The sequence below is a fragment of the Mobula birostris genome, chromosome 25 (genome assembly GCF_030028105.1).
Source record: "Mobula birostris isolate sMobBir1 chromosome 25, sMobBir1.hap1, whole genome shotgun sequence".
Taxonomy (NCBI): Eukaryota; Metazoa; Chordata; class Chondrichthyes; order Myliobatiformes; family Myliobatidae; genus Mobula; species Mobula birostris.
The window spans coordinates 50,479,162-50,501,564 of NC_092394.1; the positions used below are offsets into that span (position 1 = coordinate 50,479,162).

A 22,403-nucleotide genomic window follows, 5' to 3' on the forward strand; every position below is an offset into this window, starting at 1 on the left:
CCTTTTCCTAATCGGCCACCATTCAGATAATAATCTGTTTTCCTATTTTTGCCACCAAAGTGGATAACTTCACATTTATCCACATTAAATTGCATCTGCCATGAATTTGCCCACTCACTCAACCTATCCAAGTCACCCTGCATCCTCTTAGCATCCTCCTCACAGCTAACACTGCCACCCAGCTTCGTGTCATCCGCAAACTTGGAGATGCTGCATTTAATTCCCTCATCCAAGTCATTAATATATATTGTAAACAAATGGGGTCCCAGCACTGAGCCTTGCGGTACCCCACTAGTCACCGCCTGCCATTCTGAAAAGGTCCCGTTTATTCCCACTCTTTGCTTCCTGTCTGCTAACCAATTCTCCACCCACACCAATACCTTACCTCCAATACCGTGTGCTTTAAGTTTGCACACGAATCTCCTGTGTGGGACCTTGTCAAAAGCCTTTTGAAAATCCAAATATACCACATCCACTGGTTCTCCCCTATCCACTCTACTAGTTACATCCTCAAAAAATTCTATGAGATTCATCAGACATGATTTTCCTTTCACAAATCCATGCTGACTTTGTCCGATCATTTCACCGCTTTCCAAATGTGCTGTTATCACATCCTTGATAACTGACTCCAGCAGTTTCCCCACCACCGACATTAGGCTAACCGGTCTATAATTCCCCGGTTTCTCTCTCCCTCCTTTTTTTTAAAAAGTGGAGTTACATTAGCCACCCTCCAATCCTCAGAAACTAGTCCAAAATCTAACGAGTTTTGAAAAATTATCACTAATGCATCCATTATTTCTTGGGCTACTTCCTTAAGCACTCTAGGATGCAGACCATCTGGCCCTGGGGATTTATCTGCCTTCAATCCCTTCAATTTACCTAACACCACTTCCCTACTAACATGTACTTCGCTCAGTTCCTCCATCTCACTGGACCCTCTGTCCCCTACTATTTCTGGAAGATTATTTATGTCCTCCTTAGTGAAGACAGAACCAAAGTAATTATTCAATTGGTCTGCCATGTCCTTGCTCCCCATAATCAATTCACCTGTTTCTGTCTGCAGGGGACCTATATTTGTCTTTACCAGTCTTTTCCTTTTTACATATCTATAAAAGCTTTTACAGTCCATTTTTATGTTCCCTGCCAGTTTTCTCTCAATCTTTTTTCCCCTTCCTAATTAAGCCCTTTGTCCTCCTCTGCTGAACTCTGAATTTCTCCCAGTCCTCAGGTGAGCCACTTTCTCTGGCTAATTTGTATGCTTCTTCTTTGGAATTGATACTATCCCTAATTTCTCTTGTCAGCCACGGGTGCACTACCTTCCTTGATTTATTCTTTTGCCAAACTGGGATGAACAATTGTTATAGTTCATCCATGCAACCTTTAAATGCTTGCCATTGCATATCCACCGTCAATCCTTTAAGTGTCATTTGCCAGTCTATCTTAGCTAATTCACGTCTCATACCTTCAAAGTTACCCTTCTTTAAGTTCAGAACCTTTGTTTCTGAATTAACTATGTCACTCTCCATCTTAATGAAGAATTCCACCATATTATGGTCACTCTTACCCAAGGGGCCTCTCATGACAAGATTGCTAATTAACCCTTCCTCATTGCTCAAAACCCAGTCCAGAATAGCCTGCTCTCTAGTTGGTTCCTCGACATGTTGGTTCAAAAAACCATCCCGCATACATTCCAAGAAATCCTCTTCCTCAGCACCCTTACCAATTTGGTTCACCCAATCTACATGTGGACTGAAGTCACCCATTATAACTGCTGTTCCTTTATTGCACACATTTCTAATTTCCTGTTTAATACCATCTCCGACCTCACTACTACTGTTAGGTGGCCTGTACACAACTCCCACCAGCGTCTTCTGCCCCTTAGTGTTACGCAGCTCTACCCATATCGATTCCACATCTTCCCGGCTTATGTCCTTCCTTTCTATTGCGTTAATCTCTTCTTTAACCAGCAACGCCACCCCACCTCCCCTTCCTTCATGTCTATCCCTCCTGAATATTGAATATCCCTTAACGTTGAACTCCCATCCCTGGTCACCCTGGAGTCATGTCTCTGTGATCCCAACTATATCATAATCATTAATAACAATCTGCACTTTCAATTCATCCACCTTATTACGAATGCTCCTTGCATTGACACACAAAGCCTCCAGGCACACTTTTAGAACTCTCTTAGCCCTTATACAATTATGCTGAAAAGTGGCCCTTTTTAATGCTTGCCCTGGATTTGTCGGCCTGCCACTTTTACTTTTCTCCTTAGTACTTTTTGCTTCTACCCTCACTTTACACCCCTCTGCCTCTCTGCACTGGTTCCCATCCCCCTGTTGTGAACTAACCTCCTCACGCCTAGCCTCTTTAATTTGATTCCCACCCCCCAACCATTCTAGTTTAAAGTCACCTCAGTAGCCCCCGCTAATCTCCCTGCCAGGATATTGGTCCCCCTAGGATTCAAGTCCTTTTTGTACAGGTCACGCCTGCGCCAAAAGAGTTCCCAATGATCCAAAAACTTGAATCTCTGCCCCCTGCTCCAATCCCTCAGCCACGCATTTATCCTCCACCTCATCACATTCCTACTCTCACTGTCGCGTGGCACAGGCAGTAATCCTGAGATTACTACCTTTGCGGTCCTTTTTCTCAACTCCCTTCCTAGCTCCCTATATTCTCCTTTCAGGACCTCATCCCTTTTCCTACCTATGTCATTGGTACCTATATGTACCACGACCTCTGGCTCCTCACCCTCCCACTTCAGGATATCTTGGACACGATCAGAAATATCCCGGACCCTGGCACCAGGGAGGCAAACTACCATCCGGGTCTCTGGACTGCATCCACAGAATCGCCTATCTGACCCCCTTATTATCGAGTCCCCTATCACAACTGCCCTCCTCTTCCTTGCCCTACCCTTCTTCTGTGCCGGAGGCACGGCCACTGTCGCTTCCCCTGGGTAAGCTGTCCCCCCCAACAGTACTCAAACAGGAGTACCTGTTGTTAAGGGGCACAGCCACCGGGGTACTCCCTATTACCTGACTTTTCCCCTTCCCCCTCCTAACCGTGACCCACTTGTCTGCCTCCCGTGACCCCGGCGTGACCACCTGCCTGCAACTCCTCTCTATCACCTCCTCACTCTCCCTGACCAGACGAAGGTCATCGAGCTGCAACTCCAGTTCCGTAACGCGGTCCATTAGGAGCTGCATCTCGATGCACTTGGCGCAGATGTAGATGTCCGGGAGGCTTGGAGACTCCAGGGCCTCCCGCATCCGACACCGAGAACAGCAAACTGCCCTCACACTCATACTGCCCCTCTCCTCAAATAACAACAGAAAATGAATGCCAAACCTTCCTCGCCTGTTTCCGCCTAAGCCCGTTGAGCCGAAGCCCTTAAGCCTTCACTCTGCTCCCGGCTCACTCCGCAGCCCGCAAACTACGCTGCCCGCTCTATGAGGCTCTGTTCCTTCTAAATCTGCCACACCACACAGCCCGACATCACACGCCTGCACAGTCCCGCCTCTTGATTGATCTTGAATCAACAGACACTAATTTAATGCGATTAGAAACAGAAGCATAGAAAACCTACAGCAAAATACAGGCCTTTCAGCCCACAATGCTGTGCCAAACATGTACTTACTTTAGAAATTACCTCGAGTTACCCATAGCCCTCTATTTTTCTAAGCTCCATGTACCCATCCAGCAGTCTCTTAAAAGATCCTATCATATCTGTCGCCACCACCGTTGCCGGCAGCCCATCCCACGCACTCACTATTCTGTGTAAAAAAAAAACTTATCCCTGACATCTCCTCTGTACCTACTTCCAAGTACCTTAAAACAGTGTCTTCTCATCTCAGGCCCTGGGAAAAAGCCTCTGACTATCCACACAATCAATGCCTCTCATCATCTTATACACCTCTATCAGCTCACCTCTCATCCTCCGTCACTCCAAGGAGAAAAGGCCAAGTTCACTCAACCTAATCTAATAAAACATGCTCCCCAATCCAGGCAACATCCTTGTAAATCTCCTCTGCAATCCTTTCTATGGTTTCCACATCCTTCCTGTAGAGAGGTGACCAGAACTTAGCACAGTACTCCAAGTGGGGTCTGACCAGGGTCCTATATAGCTGCAACATTACTTCTCGGCTCTTAAACTCAATCCCATGATTGATGAATGCCAATGCACCATATGCCTTCTTAACCACACGGTCAACTTGCGCAGCAGCTTTGAGTGGCCTATGGACTCGGACCCCAAGGTCCCTCTGATCCTCCACACTGCCAAGAGTCTTACCATTAATACTATATTCTGCCATCATATTTGACCTATCAAAATGAACCATCTCACACTTACCTGGGTTGAACTCCATCTGCCACTTCTCAGCCCAGTTTTGCATCCTATCAATGTCCTGTTGTAACCTCTGACAGCCCTCCACACTATCCACAACACCCCCAACCTTTGTGTCATCAGCAAATTTACTAACCCATCCCTCCTCTTCCTCATCCAGGTCATTTATAAAGATCACAAAGATTAGGGGTCCCAGAACAGATCCCTGGGGCACACCACTGGTCACCAACTTCCATGCTGAATATGGCCTGTCTACCTGTTCTACCTTCCTCAATGTCTTTAGTCACATCCTCAAAAAAAATTCAATCAGGCTCGTAAGGCACGACCTGCTTTTGACAAAGCCATGCTGACTATCCCTAATCATATTATGCCTCTCCAAATGTTCATAAATCCTGCCTCTCAGGATCTGCTCCATCAACTTACCAACCACTGAAGTAAGACTCACTGGTCTAAGATTTCCTGGGCTATTTCTACTCCCTTTCTTGAATAAGGGAACAACATCTGCAACCGTCCAATTCTCCAAAACTTCTCCCGTCCTCACTGATAATGCAAAGTTCATTGCCAGAGGCTTGCAATCCCATTCCCTCACCATTCCCAGAACCTCCTACAGAACTAAAGGACTAAGCAGAGGTTTTTTCCTAATCCATTTCGAATGGGAAAAAAAAATCAATAGCCTAAAATATTATTGCTTCTGCCCAAGTGGTTGCTGCCTGAGCAGCTGAGTATTCCCAGATTTTCTGGTTTTAGTATCTCAGATTCCAAGCACCGGGGATTTTTGATGTCACATGTCAAGATACATTTTCGAAAAGGGGAAAAAAAGATAACAAAGTTGTTTGCTCCTTTAAGGATAAACAAAGAGTGGGAGGTGGAAAGTTTCTTAAATGCATTTATTTTAATGCTAGGAGCATTGTAAGAAAGGTGGATGAGCTTAGAGCATGGATTGATACCTGGAAGTATGATGTCGTAGCTATTAGTGAAACGTGGTTGCAGGAGGGGTGTGAATGGCAACTAAATATTCCAGGATTTCGTTGCTTCAGGTGTGATAGAATAGGAGGGACAAGAGGGGGAAGTGTTGCATTGCTCGTCACAGAATATATAACAGCGGTGCTCTGGCAGGATAGATTAGTGGATTCATCTAGGGAGGCTATTTGGGTGGAATTGAGGAACGGGAAAGGTGTTGTGACGCTTATAGGAGTGTATTATAGACCACCTAATGGAGACCAAGAACTGGAGGAGCAAATTTGTAAGGAGATAGCAAATATTTGTAGTAAGCACAAGGTTGTGATTGTGGGAGATTTTAATTTTCCAAACAGAATGGAAAGCCCATTCTATAAAAGGGCTGGATGGTTTGGAGTTTGTCAAATGTGTACAAGATAGTTTTTTGGGGGAGCACTTCGAGTCCAGTGATCACAATACCATTAGTTCCAGTGTAATTATGGAGAAGGATAGGACTGGACCTAGGATTGAAATTTTTGATTGGAGAAAGGCTAACTTTGAGGAGATGCGAAAGGATTTAGGAGTGGATTGGGACAATTTGTTTTATGGGAAGGATGTAACAGAGAAATGGAGGTCATTTAAAGGTGAAATTTTGAGGGTTTAGGATCTTTATGTTCCTGTTAGGTTGAAAGGAAAGGTTAAAAGTTTGAGAGAGCCATGGTTTTCAAGAGATATTGGAAATTTGGTTCAGAAAAAGAGGGATCTTCAATAAATATAGGCAGCTTGGAGTTAATGAGGTACTCAAGGAATATAAAGAATGTAAAAAGAATCTTAAGAAAGAAATTAGAAAAGCTAAAAGAAAATACGAGGCTGCTTTGGCAAGTAAGGTGAAAATAAATCCAAAGGGTTTCTACAGTTATGTTAGTGGCAAAAGGATAGTGAGGGATAAAATTGGTCCCTTGGAGAATCAGAGTGGACGGCTATGTGCGGAGCCAAAAGAGATGGGGGAGATTTTGAACAATTTCTTTTCTTCGGTATTCACTAAGGAGAATGATATTGAATTGCCTAAGGTAAAGGAAACAAGAAGGGTAGTTATGGAAAGTATGACAATTAAAGAAGAGAAAGTACTGGCACTTTTAAGGAATATAAAAGTGGATAAGTCTCCAGGTCCAGACAAGATATTCCCTAGGACCTTAAGGGAAGTTAGTGTAGAAATAGCAGGGGCTCTGACAGAAATATTTCAAATCTCATTAGAAATGAGGATGGTGCTGGAGGATTGGCATATTGCTCATGTGATTCCATTGTTTAAAAAGGGTTCTAAGAGTAAACCTGGCAATTATCGGCCTGTGAGTTTGACGTCAGTGGTGGGTAAATTGATGGAAAGTATTCTTACAGATGGTATATATAATTATCTGGATAGACAGGGTCTGATTAGGAACAGTCAACATGGATTTGTGCGTGGAAGGTCATGTTTGATAAATCTTATTGAATTTTTTGTTGAGGTTACTAAGAAAGTTGACGAGGGTAAAGTGGTGGATGTTGTCTATATGGGCTTCAGTAAAGCCTTTGACAAAGTTCCACCCGGAAGGTTAGTTAGGAAGGTTCAATCGTTAGGCATTAATATGGAAGTAGTAAAATGGATTCAGCAGTGGCTGGATGGGAGACGCCAGAGTAGTGGTGGATAACTGTGTGTCAGATTGGAGGACGGTGTGTAGCGGTATGCCTCAGGGATCTGTATTGGGTCCAATGTTGTTTGTCATATATAAATGATCTGGATGATGGGGTGGTAAATTAGATTAGTAAGTATGCAGATGATACTAAGATAGGTGGCGTTGTGGATGATAAGGTAGGTTTTCAAAGCTTGCAGAGAGATTTAGGACAGTTAGAAGAGTGGGCTGAAAGACGGCAGATGGAGTTTAATGCTGAAAAATGTGAGGTGCTACATTTTGGTAGGACTAATCAAAATAGGACATACATGGTAAATGGTAGGGCATTGAAGAATGCAGTAGAACAGAGTGATCTAGGAATAATGGTGTATAGTTCCCTGAAGGTGGAATCTCATGTGGACAGGGTGGTGAAGAAAGCTTTTGGTATGTTGGCCTTTATTAATCAGAGCATTGAGTATAGGAGTTGGGATGTAATGTTGAAATTGTATAAGGCATTGGTAAGGCTAAATTTGGAGTATTGTGTACAGTTCTGGTCACCGAATTATAGGAAAGATCTCAATAAAATTGAGAGAATACAGAGGTTTACTAAAATGTTGCCTGCATTTCATCTCCTAAGTTACAGAGAAAGGTTGAACAAGTTAGGTCTTTATTCTTTGGAGCGTAGAAGGTTGAGGGGGGGGGGGGGAGACTTGATAGAGGTGGTTAAAATTATGAGGGGGGTTGATAGAGTTGACGTGGATTGGTTTTTTCCATTGAGAGTGGGGAAGATTCAAACAAGAGGACATGAGTTGAGTTAAAGGACGAAGGTTTAGAGGTAACATGAGGGGGAACTTCTTTACTCACAGAGAGTGTTAGCTGTGTGGAATGAGCTTCCAGCAGAAGTGGTTGAAGCAGGTATGATGTTGTCGTTTAAATTTAAATTGGATAGATATATGGACAGGAAAGGAATGGAGTGTTATGGGCTGAGTGCAGGTCAGTGGGACTATGTGAGAGTAAGAGTTCAGCACAGACTAGAAGGGCTGAGATGGCCTGTTTCCATGCTGTAATTGTTATATGGTTAAGAGATTATCAATCTTATTGGAGGAGCAAGATTCAGAAATGATACCTTATTCACTAATGCTTGACAAGGATCAGCACCATGAACAAAAATAGGAAAGTTACTGGGGGATTTTTTAAAAAAAATGACAAAATAATGGTACTTCACTTAATAAGCAGGCAATTGGTTTCAGACTACCACACATCAAGCTACACATTAGTCTGCCGGTATCACTGCATCAATGAATCTCCTGCCATGCCTGGAGTTTATGCAGCATTTAAAAAACGATTCCGTATCTCTCCCACTACTGAAGACATCAATAATGACAAGTGCAGTACATGGCTCATATCACAATACCACCAAACAATCAAATATCCCAAAATAAACATCTATTTGCATATTCATTTCATTAACAAGCAAATATTCAAGTTTTCATTGCATCTTTGCAGAGACCACATAGACTACACGCAAAAAGCAATATAAACAATCATTACTCCAAGGCAACTGATTTTGATGAAACAAATTTTGCAATACAATCCAATTTTTCCCTTATAGGATTCTGTTAAAACTGCAGAAGTACATATATCCTGACCCCATGAGGTCAAAACCTAAATTTCTATTTTTTTGTTCACAAACTCACATCAGATCCTAAACCTGAGATCACAAATAGCCCAATGCAATTTGTTATCCACATGAAGTATTTGCCCTTCCTTCTATCAGCAATGGTGTTACTCACTGCCTACTCACATTTGATCCATTCTCAAATTACTAGCGTACATGCTGATAACTATCATTTAGGTGAAACACACAAAAAAGCGAATCATGTTTTATCAGAGGAAGAAGGCAACAAGTGAATGGCATCAAATAAAATCATTATTTGTACATCGTACGATAATGAAACATTTAGCTGAGGAACCCCAGATGCAGATACAAGGCAACAACCAGGCAGGACATAGGCTCTTAAACAGGAACCGCCAACGCCTCAACACTGCCGAGCAAAGCACAGGGATGGAAAAGACGCGGCCCGTGACCCAATTGCCTGCTGGCCCCCAGAAGCGACATCTCCAGCAAAGACTCTTCACGCGAAGTCCCGGTCGCTCAGCCCCCGACCAGTGACCCCAGGCCTGGAGGGAGAGCCGGCCAGGCCAAGAGCTCCATGCGGAGGGAGAACTCAGCCACTGTCACGCCGATTTGCTCGTACCTGGGAGGAGCCGGAGAAACTCCTGCCGAGCCCAGCGGCAGTAGCAACAGGCCTGGCAACACGGGACAACATCTCAGCCGATCTCCCCAATAATGCGACTCGAACGACCTCCAGCAGCTAAAGGACTAAGTGAGGACAGCGACGCACCCTAACTTGCTCCGTCGGCGCCGATTGACCAATCCGCTTCCTCATCTCCCACTTCCGCTCTCACTGATTGGTTAGCTGTCCAATTTATCCACGCCTGACGTTTGGTTGAATTGAAGCGCATGCGCACGCGCGTTTCGCCCTCTTACACAGGTGTCAACCGCGGCCATCCGTGAGGGGTACTGCGCATGCGCACGAGCGTTCGCCCTCTTACACGCGGCTGTCAACGGCGACCATCCGTGAGGGGCACTACGCATGCGCCTAAGGCTCAGTTACTGTGCCCTGATTCTCAGCCCATTGACGTCACTTCATGGATACCGTTCAACAAGAGCTGAAACCAAGGACCCTTGGAGCTGGTAACAGCATTTACCGACCCACCCACAACTTGTTGATACCGTATTAAATCCCGTAATGGCAGGGATTATATTTTGTGATGCAACAGAGCTCTACAACATACTGAATCAAAACACAAAGTATTCCAGGCTGACTGATCCGATTTATCTGTATTTAGTCGGTGAGTATAATGACCAAAGTTTAAATAAGGGGATAACGAAAGAATATTAATGAGGGAAGACCCAAGTTCCTCCCAATAATGACATTAATCCATTTTCTCAGTTTCTTTGGCAACACTGTTTCTCTTCTGACACCACCTTCCACATCAGTGCTTCTGAAATAGCGTTCCTTTCCCCAACCATAGCAATGAATCAGGGAACTGCAATGGTCAGGGTGTCAGCAGTCAATGGCGGCCGTATGCTTGGAAAGTCCTGTGGTGGCGGGAGAGGGGGAAGAGTTAAGAGTTGGGGGAAACAGCATAGAAAAATGAAGAAAGTAGTGATTGATTGAGGAAGGATGGGACAGAGATAGGAATATTGAGAAATAAAGGATAAAAGGAGGGAGGAAATTATGATAGGAGTAAAGTGAAGGAGGAGGCATGAAGGAAATATATATATGTGTGTGTGTGTGTGTGTGTGGGGTCAAAGTGTCTCTGTATCTATGTACTGTGCAACAAAACTATATGGGCTACTTTTCCAGAATCGCCTCCACTTCCTGAGGAGACTGAGCTCCTCTAGAGTATGCAGGCCTCTTAGAAATATAGAAACATAGAAAACATACATCACAATGCAGGCTTTTTGGCCCACAAAGCTGTGCGGAACATGTTCTTACCTTAGAACTACCTAGGCTTCACCCATAGCCCTCTATTTTTCTAAGCTCCATGTAGCCATCCAGCAGTCTCTTAAAAGACCCTATTGTTTCTACCTCCACCACTGTTGCCAGCAGCCCATTCCACTCACTCACCACTCTCTCCATAAAAAAACTTACCCCTGACATCTTCTCTGTACCTACTTCAAAGCACCTTAAAACTATACCCTCTCATGCCAGCCATTTCAGCCTGGGGAAAAGCCTCTGACTATCGACATGATCAATGCCTCTCATTATCTTGCACATCTCTATCAGGTCACCTGTCATCCTCCATTGCTCCAAGGAGAAAAGGCCAAGTTCACTCAACCTATTCTCAGAAGGCATGCTCCCCAATCCAGGTAACATCCTTGTAAATCTCCCCTGCACCCTTTCTATGGTTTCCACATCCTTCCTATAGTGAGGCAACCAGAATTGACCACAGTATTCCAAGTAGGGTCTGACCAGGGTCCTATGTAGCTGCAACATTACCTCTCGGCTCTTAAACTCAATCCCACGATTGATGAAAGCCAATGCACGATATGCCTTCTCAACCACAGAGTCAACCTGCGTAGCAGCTTTGAGTGTCCTATGGACTCAGACCCCAAGATCCCTCTGATCCTCCACACTGCCAAGAGTCCTACCATTAATACTATATTCTGCCATCATACTTGACCTATCAAAATGAACCACCTCACACGTATCTGGGTTGAATTCCATCTGCCACTTCTCAGCCCAGTTTTGCATCCTATCAATGTCCCACTGTAACCTCTGACGGCCTTCCACACTATCCACAACGCACCCAACCTTTGTGTCATCAGCAAATTTACTAACCCATCCCTCCTCTTCCTCACCCAGGTCATTTATAAAGATCACAAAGATTAGGGGTCCCAGAACAGATCCCTGAGGCACACCACTGGTCACCAGCCTCCATGCAGAATATGACCCGTCTACAACCACTCTTTACTTTCTGTGGGCAAGCCAGTTCTGGATCCACAAAGCAATGTCCCCTTGGATTCCATGCCTCCTTACCTTCTCAATAAGCTTTGCATGGGGTACCTTATCAAATGCCTTGCTAAAATCCATATACACTACATCTACGGCTCTACCTTCATCAATGTGTTTAGTCACATCCTCAAAAAATTCATCAAAGTTGCTGGTGAATGCAGCAGGCCAGGCAGCATCTCTAGGAAGAGGTACAGTTGACATTTCGGGCCAAGACCCTTCGTCAGGACTAACTGAAGGAAGAGCTAGTAAGAGATTTGAAAATGGGAGGGGGAGGGGGAGATCCAAAATGATAGGAGAAGACAGGAGGGGGAGGGATGGAGCCAAGAGCTGGACGGGTGATTGGCAAAAGGGATATGAGAGGATCATGGGACAGGAGGCCCAGGGAGAAAGAAAAGGGGGAGGGGGGAAAACCCAGAGGATGGGCAAGGGGTATAGTGAGAGGGGCAGAGGGAGAAAAAGGAGAGAGAGAGAAAGAATGTGTGTATATAAATAAATAACAGATGGTGTACGAGGGGGAGGTGGGGCATTAGCGGAAGTTTGAGAACTCAATGTTCATGCCATCAGGTTGGAAGCTACCCAGACAGAATATAAGGTGTTGTTCCTCCAAACTGAGTGTGGCTTCATCTTTACAGTAGAGGAGGCCGTGGATAGACATATCAGAATGGGAATGGGACATGGAATTAAAATGTGTGGCCACTGGGAGATCCTGCTTTTTCTCAGGTTGGAGGAACAACACCTCATATTCTGTCTGGGTAGCCTCCGACCTGATGGCATGAATATTGACTTATCAAACTTCCGCTAATGCCCCACCTCCCCCTCGTACCCTATCCGTTATTTATTTATATACACACATTCTTTTTCTCTCTCTCCTTTTTCTCCCTCTGCCTCTCTCACTATACCCCTTGCCCATCCTCTGGGTTTTCCCCCCTCTCCCTTTTCTTTCTCCCTGGGCCTCCTGTCCCATGATCCTCTCATATCCCTTTTGCCAATCACCCGTCCAGCTCTTGGCTCTATCCCTCCCCCTCCTGTCTTCTCCTATCATTTTGGATCTCCCCCTCCCCCTCCCACTTTCAAATCTCTTACTAGCTCTTCCTTCAGTTAGTCCTGACGAAGGGTCTGGGCCTGAAACGTCGACTGCACCTCTTCCTAGAGATGCTGCCTAGCCTGCTGCATTCACCAGCAACTTTGATGTGTGTTGCTTGAACTTCCAGCATCTGCAGATTTCCTCGTGTTTGCGCTCAAAAAATTCAATCAGGCTCGTAAGGCACAACCTGCCTTTGACAAAGCCATGCTGACTATTCCTAATCATATTATGCCTCTCCAAATGCTCATAAATCCTGCCTCTCAGGATCTTCTCCATCAACTTACCAACCACTGAAGTAAGACTCACTGGCCTATAATTTCCTGGGATATCCCTACTCCTTCTCTTGAATAACGGAATAAATCTACAACCCTCCAGTCCTCCAGAACCTCTCCTGTCCTCATTGATGATGCAAAGATCATGGCTGTAGGCTCAGCAATCTCCTCCCTTGCTTCCCACAGTAGCCTGGAGTACATCCCGTCTGGTCCCGGTGACTTATCCAACTCGATGCTTTCCGAAAGCTCCAACATATCCCCTTTCTTAATATCTACATTCTCAAGTTCTTCAGTCCACTGCAAGTCATCTCTACAATCGCCAAGATCCTTTTCCGTAGTGAATACTAAAGCAAAGTACTCATTAAGTACCTCCGCTATTTCCTCTGGTTCCATATACACTTTTCCACTGTCGCACTTGATTGGTCCTATTTTCTCATCCTCTTGCTCTTCACATACTTGTAGAATACCTTGGGGTTTTCCTTAATCCTGTCTGCCAAGGCCTTCTCTTGGCCCCTTTTGGCTCTCCTAATTTCATTCTTAAGCTCCTTCCTGCTAGCCTTATAATCTTCTAGATTCATATCATTACCTAGTTTTTTGAACCTCCCGTGCGTTCTTCTTTTCTTCTTGACTAGATTTACAACAGCCTTTGTACACCATGGTTCCTGTACCCTACCATCCTTTCCATGTCTCATTGGAACATACCTACTCAGAACCCCACGCAAATATCTTCTTCACATGTTCTACCAGTATGTTGTCACCAGTACAATCTTCTATGTGCTGGTATGCTGGGGCAATGGCATCAACATGGGTGCTGTCAACAGGCTCAATAAACAGATTAGAAAGGCTGGCTCTGTTTTAGGAGTCAAACTACACACAATGGAGGCTGTGGCAGGACACAGGACCTACAGAAAATCCTGGCAATTTTGGACACTGTTTTTCTCCCTCTGCATGCCACCTTGGCTGAGCACAGGAGCACTTTTAGTAATAGACTAAGACAACTGGGCTGCTTCAAAGAGCGCTATATGAGGTTATTCTTACCCTCAGCCATTAGTCTCTATAATGTGTCGACCTATAGCCGGGGAAGTGATGACCTCCTCCTGTTAGACTGTTTGAGGTAACTTATTTTTTTATTCCTCCTTTCTTTTCTAATATTTGTATATTTTCATATCTGTGCATTTGTAATGCTACTGTAATTTCCTTTGGGATCAATAAGGTATCTATCTGTCCTCCATCAAAACCATGAGGCAACTTTTGAGTATAACAGCCAGCCACCTCGTATTAAAGAATTCATGCACAGGGATCTTCAACTCCTCAGAACTCTAGTGGAAGCAAACTAGCCTCGATGATCAGTCTTTGCCTAAGAAGAACAGAAGACTGTTCAAAATTTATTCATCCTCATGCATTAATAGATAAAAAAAAGCAAAGATCTCCTTAATTTGCAAGATGCACTAATTATTGAATTGTTCGTTGTTATAAATATGTGGGAAGTGTAAGTCTTGCTGGGAACTCCCTGGTGTCACAATTGCATTAAGGCACTGCACTTCAAAGATAACCTTGTAAGATTACATACAACATGCATCTGGTAGCTTAGAATCTACTGAAATAAACATATTTCTTCCCTATACTCGTAATCTGACTGAATTATAAAATACTCTGGAATAGAAGAAGAACCCAATATGATTGATGACTACAACAATCAGTCTCTATTTAAGATCCAGAAATAATGCAAGGGAAGGTTTGAAAGAAAGAAAGGCATCCATCAATAGGGGGCCCTCAGCACCTGGGACATGCCCTCTTTTCTCTATTACCATCGAGGACAAGGTACAAGAACCTGAAGATCCACAGTCAATGTTTTAGGAACAGCTTTTTCCCCTCTGTCACTAGATTTCTGAATGATCCATAAACAGGAATGCTGTCTCGTTATTCCTCTTTTACACTGTTTGTTATTAATTTGTAACTTGCAGTCATTTTTATGTCTTACACTGTACTGCTGCCCTAAAACAACAAATTTCAAGCCATGTTAGTGATTTTGATTCTGGTTTGAGAATGACAAGTACAAGCTCCCCTTTACATACCTTGCTAACATTCCAAGATATTGCATCACGCATGATCTAGAGTGCAGCAGTAATTGGTACCCTTCTCTGTATATCAAAGTGATGGAGAATGTACAGAAGTACTGGAGGTGCCACCAAAGTTATTCCAGCAAAAACATGAAAACACATTGTCGGGCATCTACTCCAGGCTGATATGCTTGGCATCACTGCTCTGACAACACTCAACTGTCAATGGGCAGTCCTCATTATCTGCATGTTTGATAACAGGAACAGTAGTAATCTTTTCAGGAAAATGCTTCAAGAATGCTGAAGCCTTCTTGGAAAAATGCAGCATTTTGACTGAGCTAAGAGAATCTCGGGCTAGTGATCTCTCAAGATCAAGGAGGAACATCCAGAAAGACACTGAGGCCTCTACAACAAAAGCATGAAAAGGCAATGCATGAATAACAGTGAGAGTGTACGACAAACTGCTCCTATTAAAGACTATCTGCCCCTACTCAAGCATAGCCTGCGGATTCTCGTCACCCAGATCAAAACCTACAAAAACAGAATAGAAGCAAATCATGCTGCCCAAGAAGAAGATGAAGATATAGCAACTCACACAAAATGCTGGAGGAACTCAGCAGGCCAGGCAGCATCTATGGAAAAAATATGCTGCCTGGCCTGCTGAGTTCCTCCAGCATTTTGTGTGTATTGCTTGGATTTCCAGCATCTGCAGATTTTCACTTGTTTGTGAAATGAAGATATAATTTGCTTCACTTTAATCAAAAGAGCTGTTCAAGATGGCGCCAGTGAACCACTGTGACATTCTGTGGGCTACGTACAATATTTCTAAATATACTTCTTTTTGAATTACTCTCAGTGCAATCTGCATTTTGTAACTTCCCTTTAAGCAATGTACTTTTAAATTGACTTAATCAATTACGGATTTCATGATCTTCCAAAGGAGTTGGCAGACCTAACCCTCAAGCAAGTAGGTACAGCATCTTTAGGCAGACAAAGATTCATCACCATGGCAAGACGGAAAATGCAGTACTCCAAGCCAAGATGAAACACAGAGGAATGAGACCCCTTGTTAGCAAATGTGCAGTCACTGGAGAACAAAATTGAGGACCTAAGGGCAAGATTGCTGTATTGAAGGGAAATGAGAGATTGTTGTGTCCTGTGTTTAACTGAGACGTGGCTTACTCCCAGCATGCCAGATACAGTGATCAAACCCGAAGGCTTCTTGATTCACAGAATGCACCAAACAACTGATTCCAAAAAGACTAAAGGTCGTGGTATGTGCTTCATGATAAACTCTCGGTGTTGTTTTGGTGTGGTGGTTTTGTCAAATTTGTGTTCTCCTGACTTTGAGCACCTAACAATCAAATGCCATCGATTCTATTTACCTAGGGAAATCTCATCCATGATCCTCATCAGAGTTTACATACCATCACCAGCCGACTAAAATCAAGCATTTGAGATACTGCATAATGCTGTCACCAAACAAGAAATAATCCATCCTGACACATTTCAAATCACAGTCAGCACTTCAACCAAGCTTGTTTGAAGAAATCACTTTCCAGTTATCAGCATGTAACCTGTAGCACCTAATACACAAGACCACTGTTATACTAAGAGAAGGAATGCCTACCTTTCCATGCTTCTTATGAAATCTAATCACTAGGCTGTCTTTCTCCTACCTGTATACAGAGGCTGAAGAACAAGATTCCAGAGATTAGGACAGCAAAAAGGTGGATATAGGAGGCCGAGGAATGGGTATGGATTAGCTTTAGGTTGGCGGACTGGGCAGTGTTCAAGGACTCACCTGTGGATCTGAATGAATACACTATGTTTGTCACAGACTTTATAAAAACAGTCATAGATGAGTGTGCCCCCACAGAAGCATTCAGTCTTCCTCAACCAGAAGCTCTGGATAGACTGTAGAATCTACAATCTGCTGAGGGCCAGAGCAGTGGCTTTCAAGTCTGGTGACCAAGAAAGTTACAAGAGGTCCATGTATGATCTGTGGAAAGCTATCCCAGGGGGAAAAGTGGCAATTCCGGACTATACTTGAATCAATGAAAGTGCTCAATGGCTGTGGCAGGGCTTAAATGTAAAATCAAACAACATAAGTGACAACAGGGCTTCGCTTCCAGATGAGCTCAGTGCCTTTTATGCTTGTTTTGACCATCAAAACATGGAAGAACCATCATGAACTTCCACAGTCCTTGATGATGCTGTTATTTCAGTTTCTGAGGTCAATGTGCGAGCATCCTTCAGGAGGGTGAACCCACGAAAAGCACCTGGCCCAGACAGAGTACCTGGCCAAGTACTAAAGACCTGTGGTGATCAACTGACTGGACTGTTCATTGAGATCTTTAATCTCTCGCTTCAGCAGTCTGAGATACCCAGGAAGAATGCGGCAAATTACCTCAATGACTATTGTCTACTTACATCCACTGTGAATGAAGTGCTTGCAGAGGTTGGTGATGAAATGTATCAACTCCTGCCCGAGAAGCAACTTGGATCTGCTCTAATTTGCCTAATGGCACAACAGGTCCACCGCACATCCCATCACATTGGCTTTTCACTTGGCCCTGGAACATCTGGACAGCAAAGATGCCTACATCAGGATGCTCTTTATTGACCACAGCTCAGCATTCAATACTATCATTCTCTCAAAACTAATCAATAAGTTTCAAGAGCTTGGCCTCAAAACCTCCTTGTGCAATTGGATGCTCAATTCCTCACTTGCAGACCCTAGTCAATTCAGATTGGCAACAACATCTCCTCCACAATCTCCATCAGCACAGTTGATGAAGTGTATAGCCTCTGCTCTACTTGCTTTGCACTTAAGACTGTGGCTAAGCACAGCTGCAATGCCATATTTAAGTTTGCTAACAACATCACTGTTTCTGGCTGAATCAAAGGCTATAGTTCTGAATGATAGGGAGAACTGAAAAAAACATTTTACCTACAGCATGTGTTGATTAGGTGGTGTGTCTGTGTGAAGACTGGTGGAGAACAGTTATGGCGCCTTCTCATTTGTCTGATATCTTTTTCTCAGTCATATCTGATTGGATGAACAGAGAGTCGCTTTCTATTTAGCTGAACTTCTTCTGGTATTTTTGCCCATTTTGTTGGAAACTTGTTGTGTGCTGATAGGATTTGAAATAGGTTTTGTGTAGAGTCATGTACCACTCTGCAACGACTGCAGGACAAATGACTCACTAAATATTGTTCAGCTTGAATTCTAAGTATTATTGAAGAGGTTCTTCTGTGAATGAAAGGAACTGCTTGTTATTAAAGACAATGTGATACAAAATGGTGTCAGAAATCAATTTGGCTAAAATACTGCTATTGATGTAATACTACTATTGAACTCAGCAGGTCAGGCAGCAGATATGGAAATGAATAAACAGTCAGTGTTTCACACTGGGCCCCTTCCTCAGGACTGGAAAAGAAGGGGGAAGATGCCAAAATAAAAAAGTTGGGGTGTGAGAAAAGAGGATAGTTAGAAGGTGAAAGGTGAAGCTAGGTGGGTGGGAAAGGTCAAAGGCTGGAGAAGAGGGAATCTGATAGGAGAGAAGAGTGGACCATAGGAGAAGGGGACCCAAGAGAAGTGATAGGCAGATGAGGTAAGAGGTCAGAGTGAGGAATAGAAGATGAGGGGAGGGGAGGACATTTTTTTTTAACCAGAAAGCGAAATTGATATTCATGCCACCAGGTTGGAGGGTACCTAGACTGAATATGTGTCCCTCCTTTACCCTGAGGTTGGCCTCATCTTGACACAAGAGGAGGCCATGGACCGACATGTCAGAATGGGAATGGGAATTAAAATTTTGGCCACTGAGAAGTTCCACTTTAGGCAGATGGAGTGGAGATGCTCGATGAAGCAGTTCCCCAATTTATAACAGGTCTCACCAACGTAGTGGAGGCTTCACTGGGAGCACCGGACACAATAAGTGACCCCAGCAGATTCGCAGGTGAAGTGTTGCCTTACCTGGAAGGACTGTTTGGGGCCTTGATTGGAGGTGAGGGAGAAAGTGAATGGGGAGGTGTAGCACTTAGGCCCCTTACAGGGATAAGCACTGGGAGGGAGATTAGTGGGCAGGGACGAATGGACAAGGAACAAAGGTAAGCTAAATGCCAGAAAGTAGCTCTAGAGTACATAAAAATCTTACCTCATGATGTTGATTTCCTATTTATAACTACTGTTAATTCCACAAATCTATGCAAAAATGATTTTTTAATGATTTTTTAATCTGGAGAACTCTCTTTTCTGGCATTGTAGAGACATACTTTAAGGCAGTGCACTATTCAGCTCACAATGATTAATCTTCAAGGAAGTTCACTGATAATATGTAAGTGTGTTATACACACTCTCCATTTTAGAACAACTAATATATAATTTTCTGCTGTTATACTTTTTCAAAACATAAGCATCCAGGAACAAAAATAGTAATTTATATTAAGGTTCTACTTCAAATTGATTAACGTGATTTGATAGTGCATTTCTAAACATTAAATATTAGATATAAGACCAGAATTAGAATCAGGTTTGGTATCACTGACATGTTGCAAAATATGTTGTTTTGTGGCAGTAGTACAGTGCAATACATAATAAAAATGAACTATAAATTACAATAAAATGTGTGTATATACAATTAAATAAGTAATGCAAAAGGAGAGCAAAAATATAGTGGGGTGGTTTACAAGTTCATTTTCCATTCAGAAATCTGATGGTGGAGGGGAAGAAGCTGTTTCTAAAATGTTGAGTGTATGTCTTCAAGCTCCTGTACTACCATCTTGACCATAGCAAGAGAAGAGGGCACATCCTGAGTACGAGGGTCCTTAATAATGGATGCTGCCTCTTTGAGTCATCACCTTTCAAAGGTGTCCTCAATGCTGGTGTCCTCAGTGAAACAGAACACAATGCAAGTAAAACAAGCTCTAATCTTTAAGAAAACTAAAGCACATTTGTCATTGCATTTAGAGTCATAGAGCAATACAGCATGGATAATGGCCTATCGGCCCAACCAGCCCATGCTGACACTGACAACAGTGCTCACGCAGCTAATCACAATTTCCTGCATTCAGTCCGTATTCCTCTAAGCTTTGCCCCTTCATCTACCTATCCAAGTGTTGCTTAATGATACTATTGTACCTGCCTTGACTTCTTCCTGTGGTGGTTCATCACCATGGAAAAAGTTGACCCTCAGGTACCTTTAAAATTTTTCCCCTCGCATCCTAAGCCTATGCTCCTTCAGCTATCAACTTCTACTTTAAATATACGCACTGACTTGGCCTCCTCAGCCTTCTGTGGCAATGAATTCCACAAATTCACCATCCTCTGACTGGAGAAATTCCGCCATCTCTGTTCTGAAGGAACATCCTTCTATTCTAACGTTGTGCCCCGTGGCCCTGAACTCTCTTGCACTATTGACATCTTAAGAAGCAAATAAAAGTCTCACCTTTTGTTTAATTGTCTGATGCAACATGAAGTTATCAGTCTTTCCTCATTGCTTTGCAAATTCATTTTCAATACAGATTTTTATAATCTATTACTACAGATGTACGGACCAAATATCAATATGATGAAAGTCATGTGATAACAGCCAAGAGAGCAAAAAGGGTAATGTTTTATATTTCTATTTGATGAATAAGGAAATAAATTTATATAAAGCCTATCCTCAAGAATTCTCAATGTTTTAAAAACAGTAGATAGAGTGTAATAAATTTTATGTTAACAACCATTTGACCCAAAGCAAGATCCTGCCTATTTTTTTAGATTAGATTAGATTATGAGGACACTCAGTCCTCGTTTGTTGTCATTTAGAAATGCATGCATTAAAAAATGATACAATGTTCCTCCAGAATGATATTACAAGAAACACAGGACAAACCAAGACTAAAACTGACAAAACCACATAATTATAACATGTAGTTTCAACAGTGCAACAATACCATAATTTGATAAAGAGCAGACCATGGGCACAGTTTAAAAAAAAGTCTCAAAGTCCTGATAGCCTCATCATCTCACGCAGACGGTAGAAGGGAGAAACTCTCCCTGCCATGAACCTCCAGTGACCCCAGGCCTCAGGGTCTTCATTAAGCATCTCCCAAAGGCTGTTGGGCACAGAGGGGAATGGCCCTTCGGAGATGTGTCCTCCCAATTACCGATTCAAAAGCCCTCCTTGGCACCATTTGCCCAACACCCAAAGGTGCTCTCACCATGAAGAACCCATTAAATGTCAGTGGTGAATGACCACAACTTTCGTGAAAAGGAGTCCCAGACTTCTGGCAGCATTTTTAGGAAGAAGAATCTCCTGCAGTAAAGCTCTTGTGGAAGCTCTCCCACACACTTCCATCAAATTGCCACAAACTTGCCGATGCAGCACCATTGGAAGCACCCGACCGCAACGGACTCTGAGTCCGTCTGAAAACTTCGAGCTTCCGACCAGCCCCTCCGACACAGGCTCTCCGAGCACCATCCTCTGCCGAGCGCTTCGACCCCGCCCCGGCCACCGAGCAACAAGCAAAGCCGAGGACTCGGGGCCTTCCCCTCCAGAGGTTCTGGACCACACAGTAGCAGCAGCAGGCTTTTCAGAAGTTTCACCAGATGTTCCTGCATGCTGTCACGTCCGTCTCCATCAAATCAGAATTGTGCACGGCACCCTACTTGACAAATAACAGACATCACCACCGGAGTGGCCATTGCGAGCTGCGTCACGCCGCCATCTTCTCCTCCCTTTAGATAGTTGATTGTATTGATGAGAGGCGGGAGGAGAAGATAGCAGCTCTACAGTGAAAATGATATCGTATCTGTTAAATAGGGGCCATGGACAATTCTGATTTGATGGAGACAGACGTGAAAGCACAGAGGAACATCTAGAGAAATTTCTGAAACGCCGGTTCGCTGCTGCTATTACTGTGTGATCGAGAATCTTCCGGAGGGAAGGCCTCAAAATCCCCGGCTTTGCCTGCTGCTGGCGACCGAGACTGAGGTCGAATCATTCGGATAGAGACGGTGCTCTGTACTCAATATCGGAGGGCTGATCGGAGGCTCGAAGTTTTCGGACGACTCAGAGTCAGACTGTGGTCGGGCACGGCAGGTAGAGTTTTCTTCCTTCTCCTGTCTGTGTGAGACGTGGGACTTTCGAGAAACTTTGAACTCATTTACTGTGCCATGGACTGTTCTTCATTAAGTTATGGTATTGTTGCACTGTTGTAACTATATGCTATAATTATGTGGTTTTGTTAGTTTTTTTCAATCTTGGTCTGTTCTGTGTTTGTGATATCACACTGGAGGAATATTGTATCGTTTCTTAATGCGTGCATCACTAAATGACAATAAAAGAGGACTGCGTGTCCTCATAATCTAATAATCTAATCTAAACAGAGCCTGAAATTATGGTGTTTTCTGTGACAGAACTCTCTGTACTTAAACTGGTGCACAGAGGACTCCTTTATCCATTTGAGTAGGCAGAGGAGC

At 43.6% G+C, this 22,403-nt stretch overlaps 2 protein-coding genes across 4 annotated transcripts in view; one reads left to right on the top strand and one right to left on the bottom strand.

Moving 5' to 3' along the window:
* mdh2 (malate dehydrogenase 2, NAD (mitochondrial)) overlaps window positions 1-9,324 on the bottom strand; it is a 28,309-nt gene extending 18,985 nt beyond the window's left edge. For both annotated transcript variants that reach the window (XM_072243080.1, XM_072243079.1), the window contains exon 1: window positions 9,186-9,324. In XM_072243080.1, the coding sequence (XP_072099181.1) occupies window positions 9,186-9,257 (72 nt within the window). In that variant the 5' untranslated portion in view covers window positions 9,258-9,324. The remainder of the gene's footprint in view (window positions 1-9,185) is intronic.
* Window positions 9,325-9,636: 312 nt separating this feature from the next.
* The window catches only part of styxl1 (serine/threonine/tyrosine interacting-like 1), a 46,192-nt gene continuing 33,425 nt past the window's right edge, over window positions 9,637-22,403 (top strand). Inside the window, exons 1-2 of one of the 2 annotated variants that reach the window (XM_072243160.1) lie at window positions 9,637-9,843; window positions 20,482-20,543. In XM_072243160.1, the coding sequence (XP_072099261.1) occupies window positions 9,741-9,843; window positions 20,482-20,543 (165 nt within the window). In that variant the 5' untranslated portion in view covers window positions 9,637-9,740. The remainder of the gene's footprint in view (window positions 9,844-20,481; window positions 20,544-22,403) is intronic. The other variant, XM_072243161.1, reaches the window with a different exon arrangement.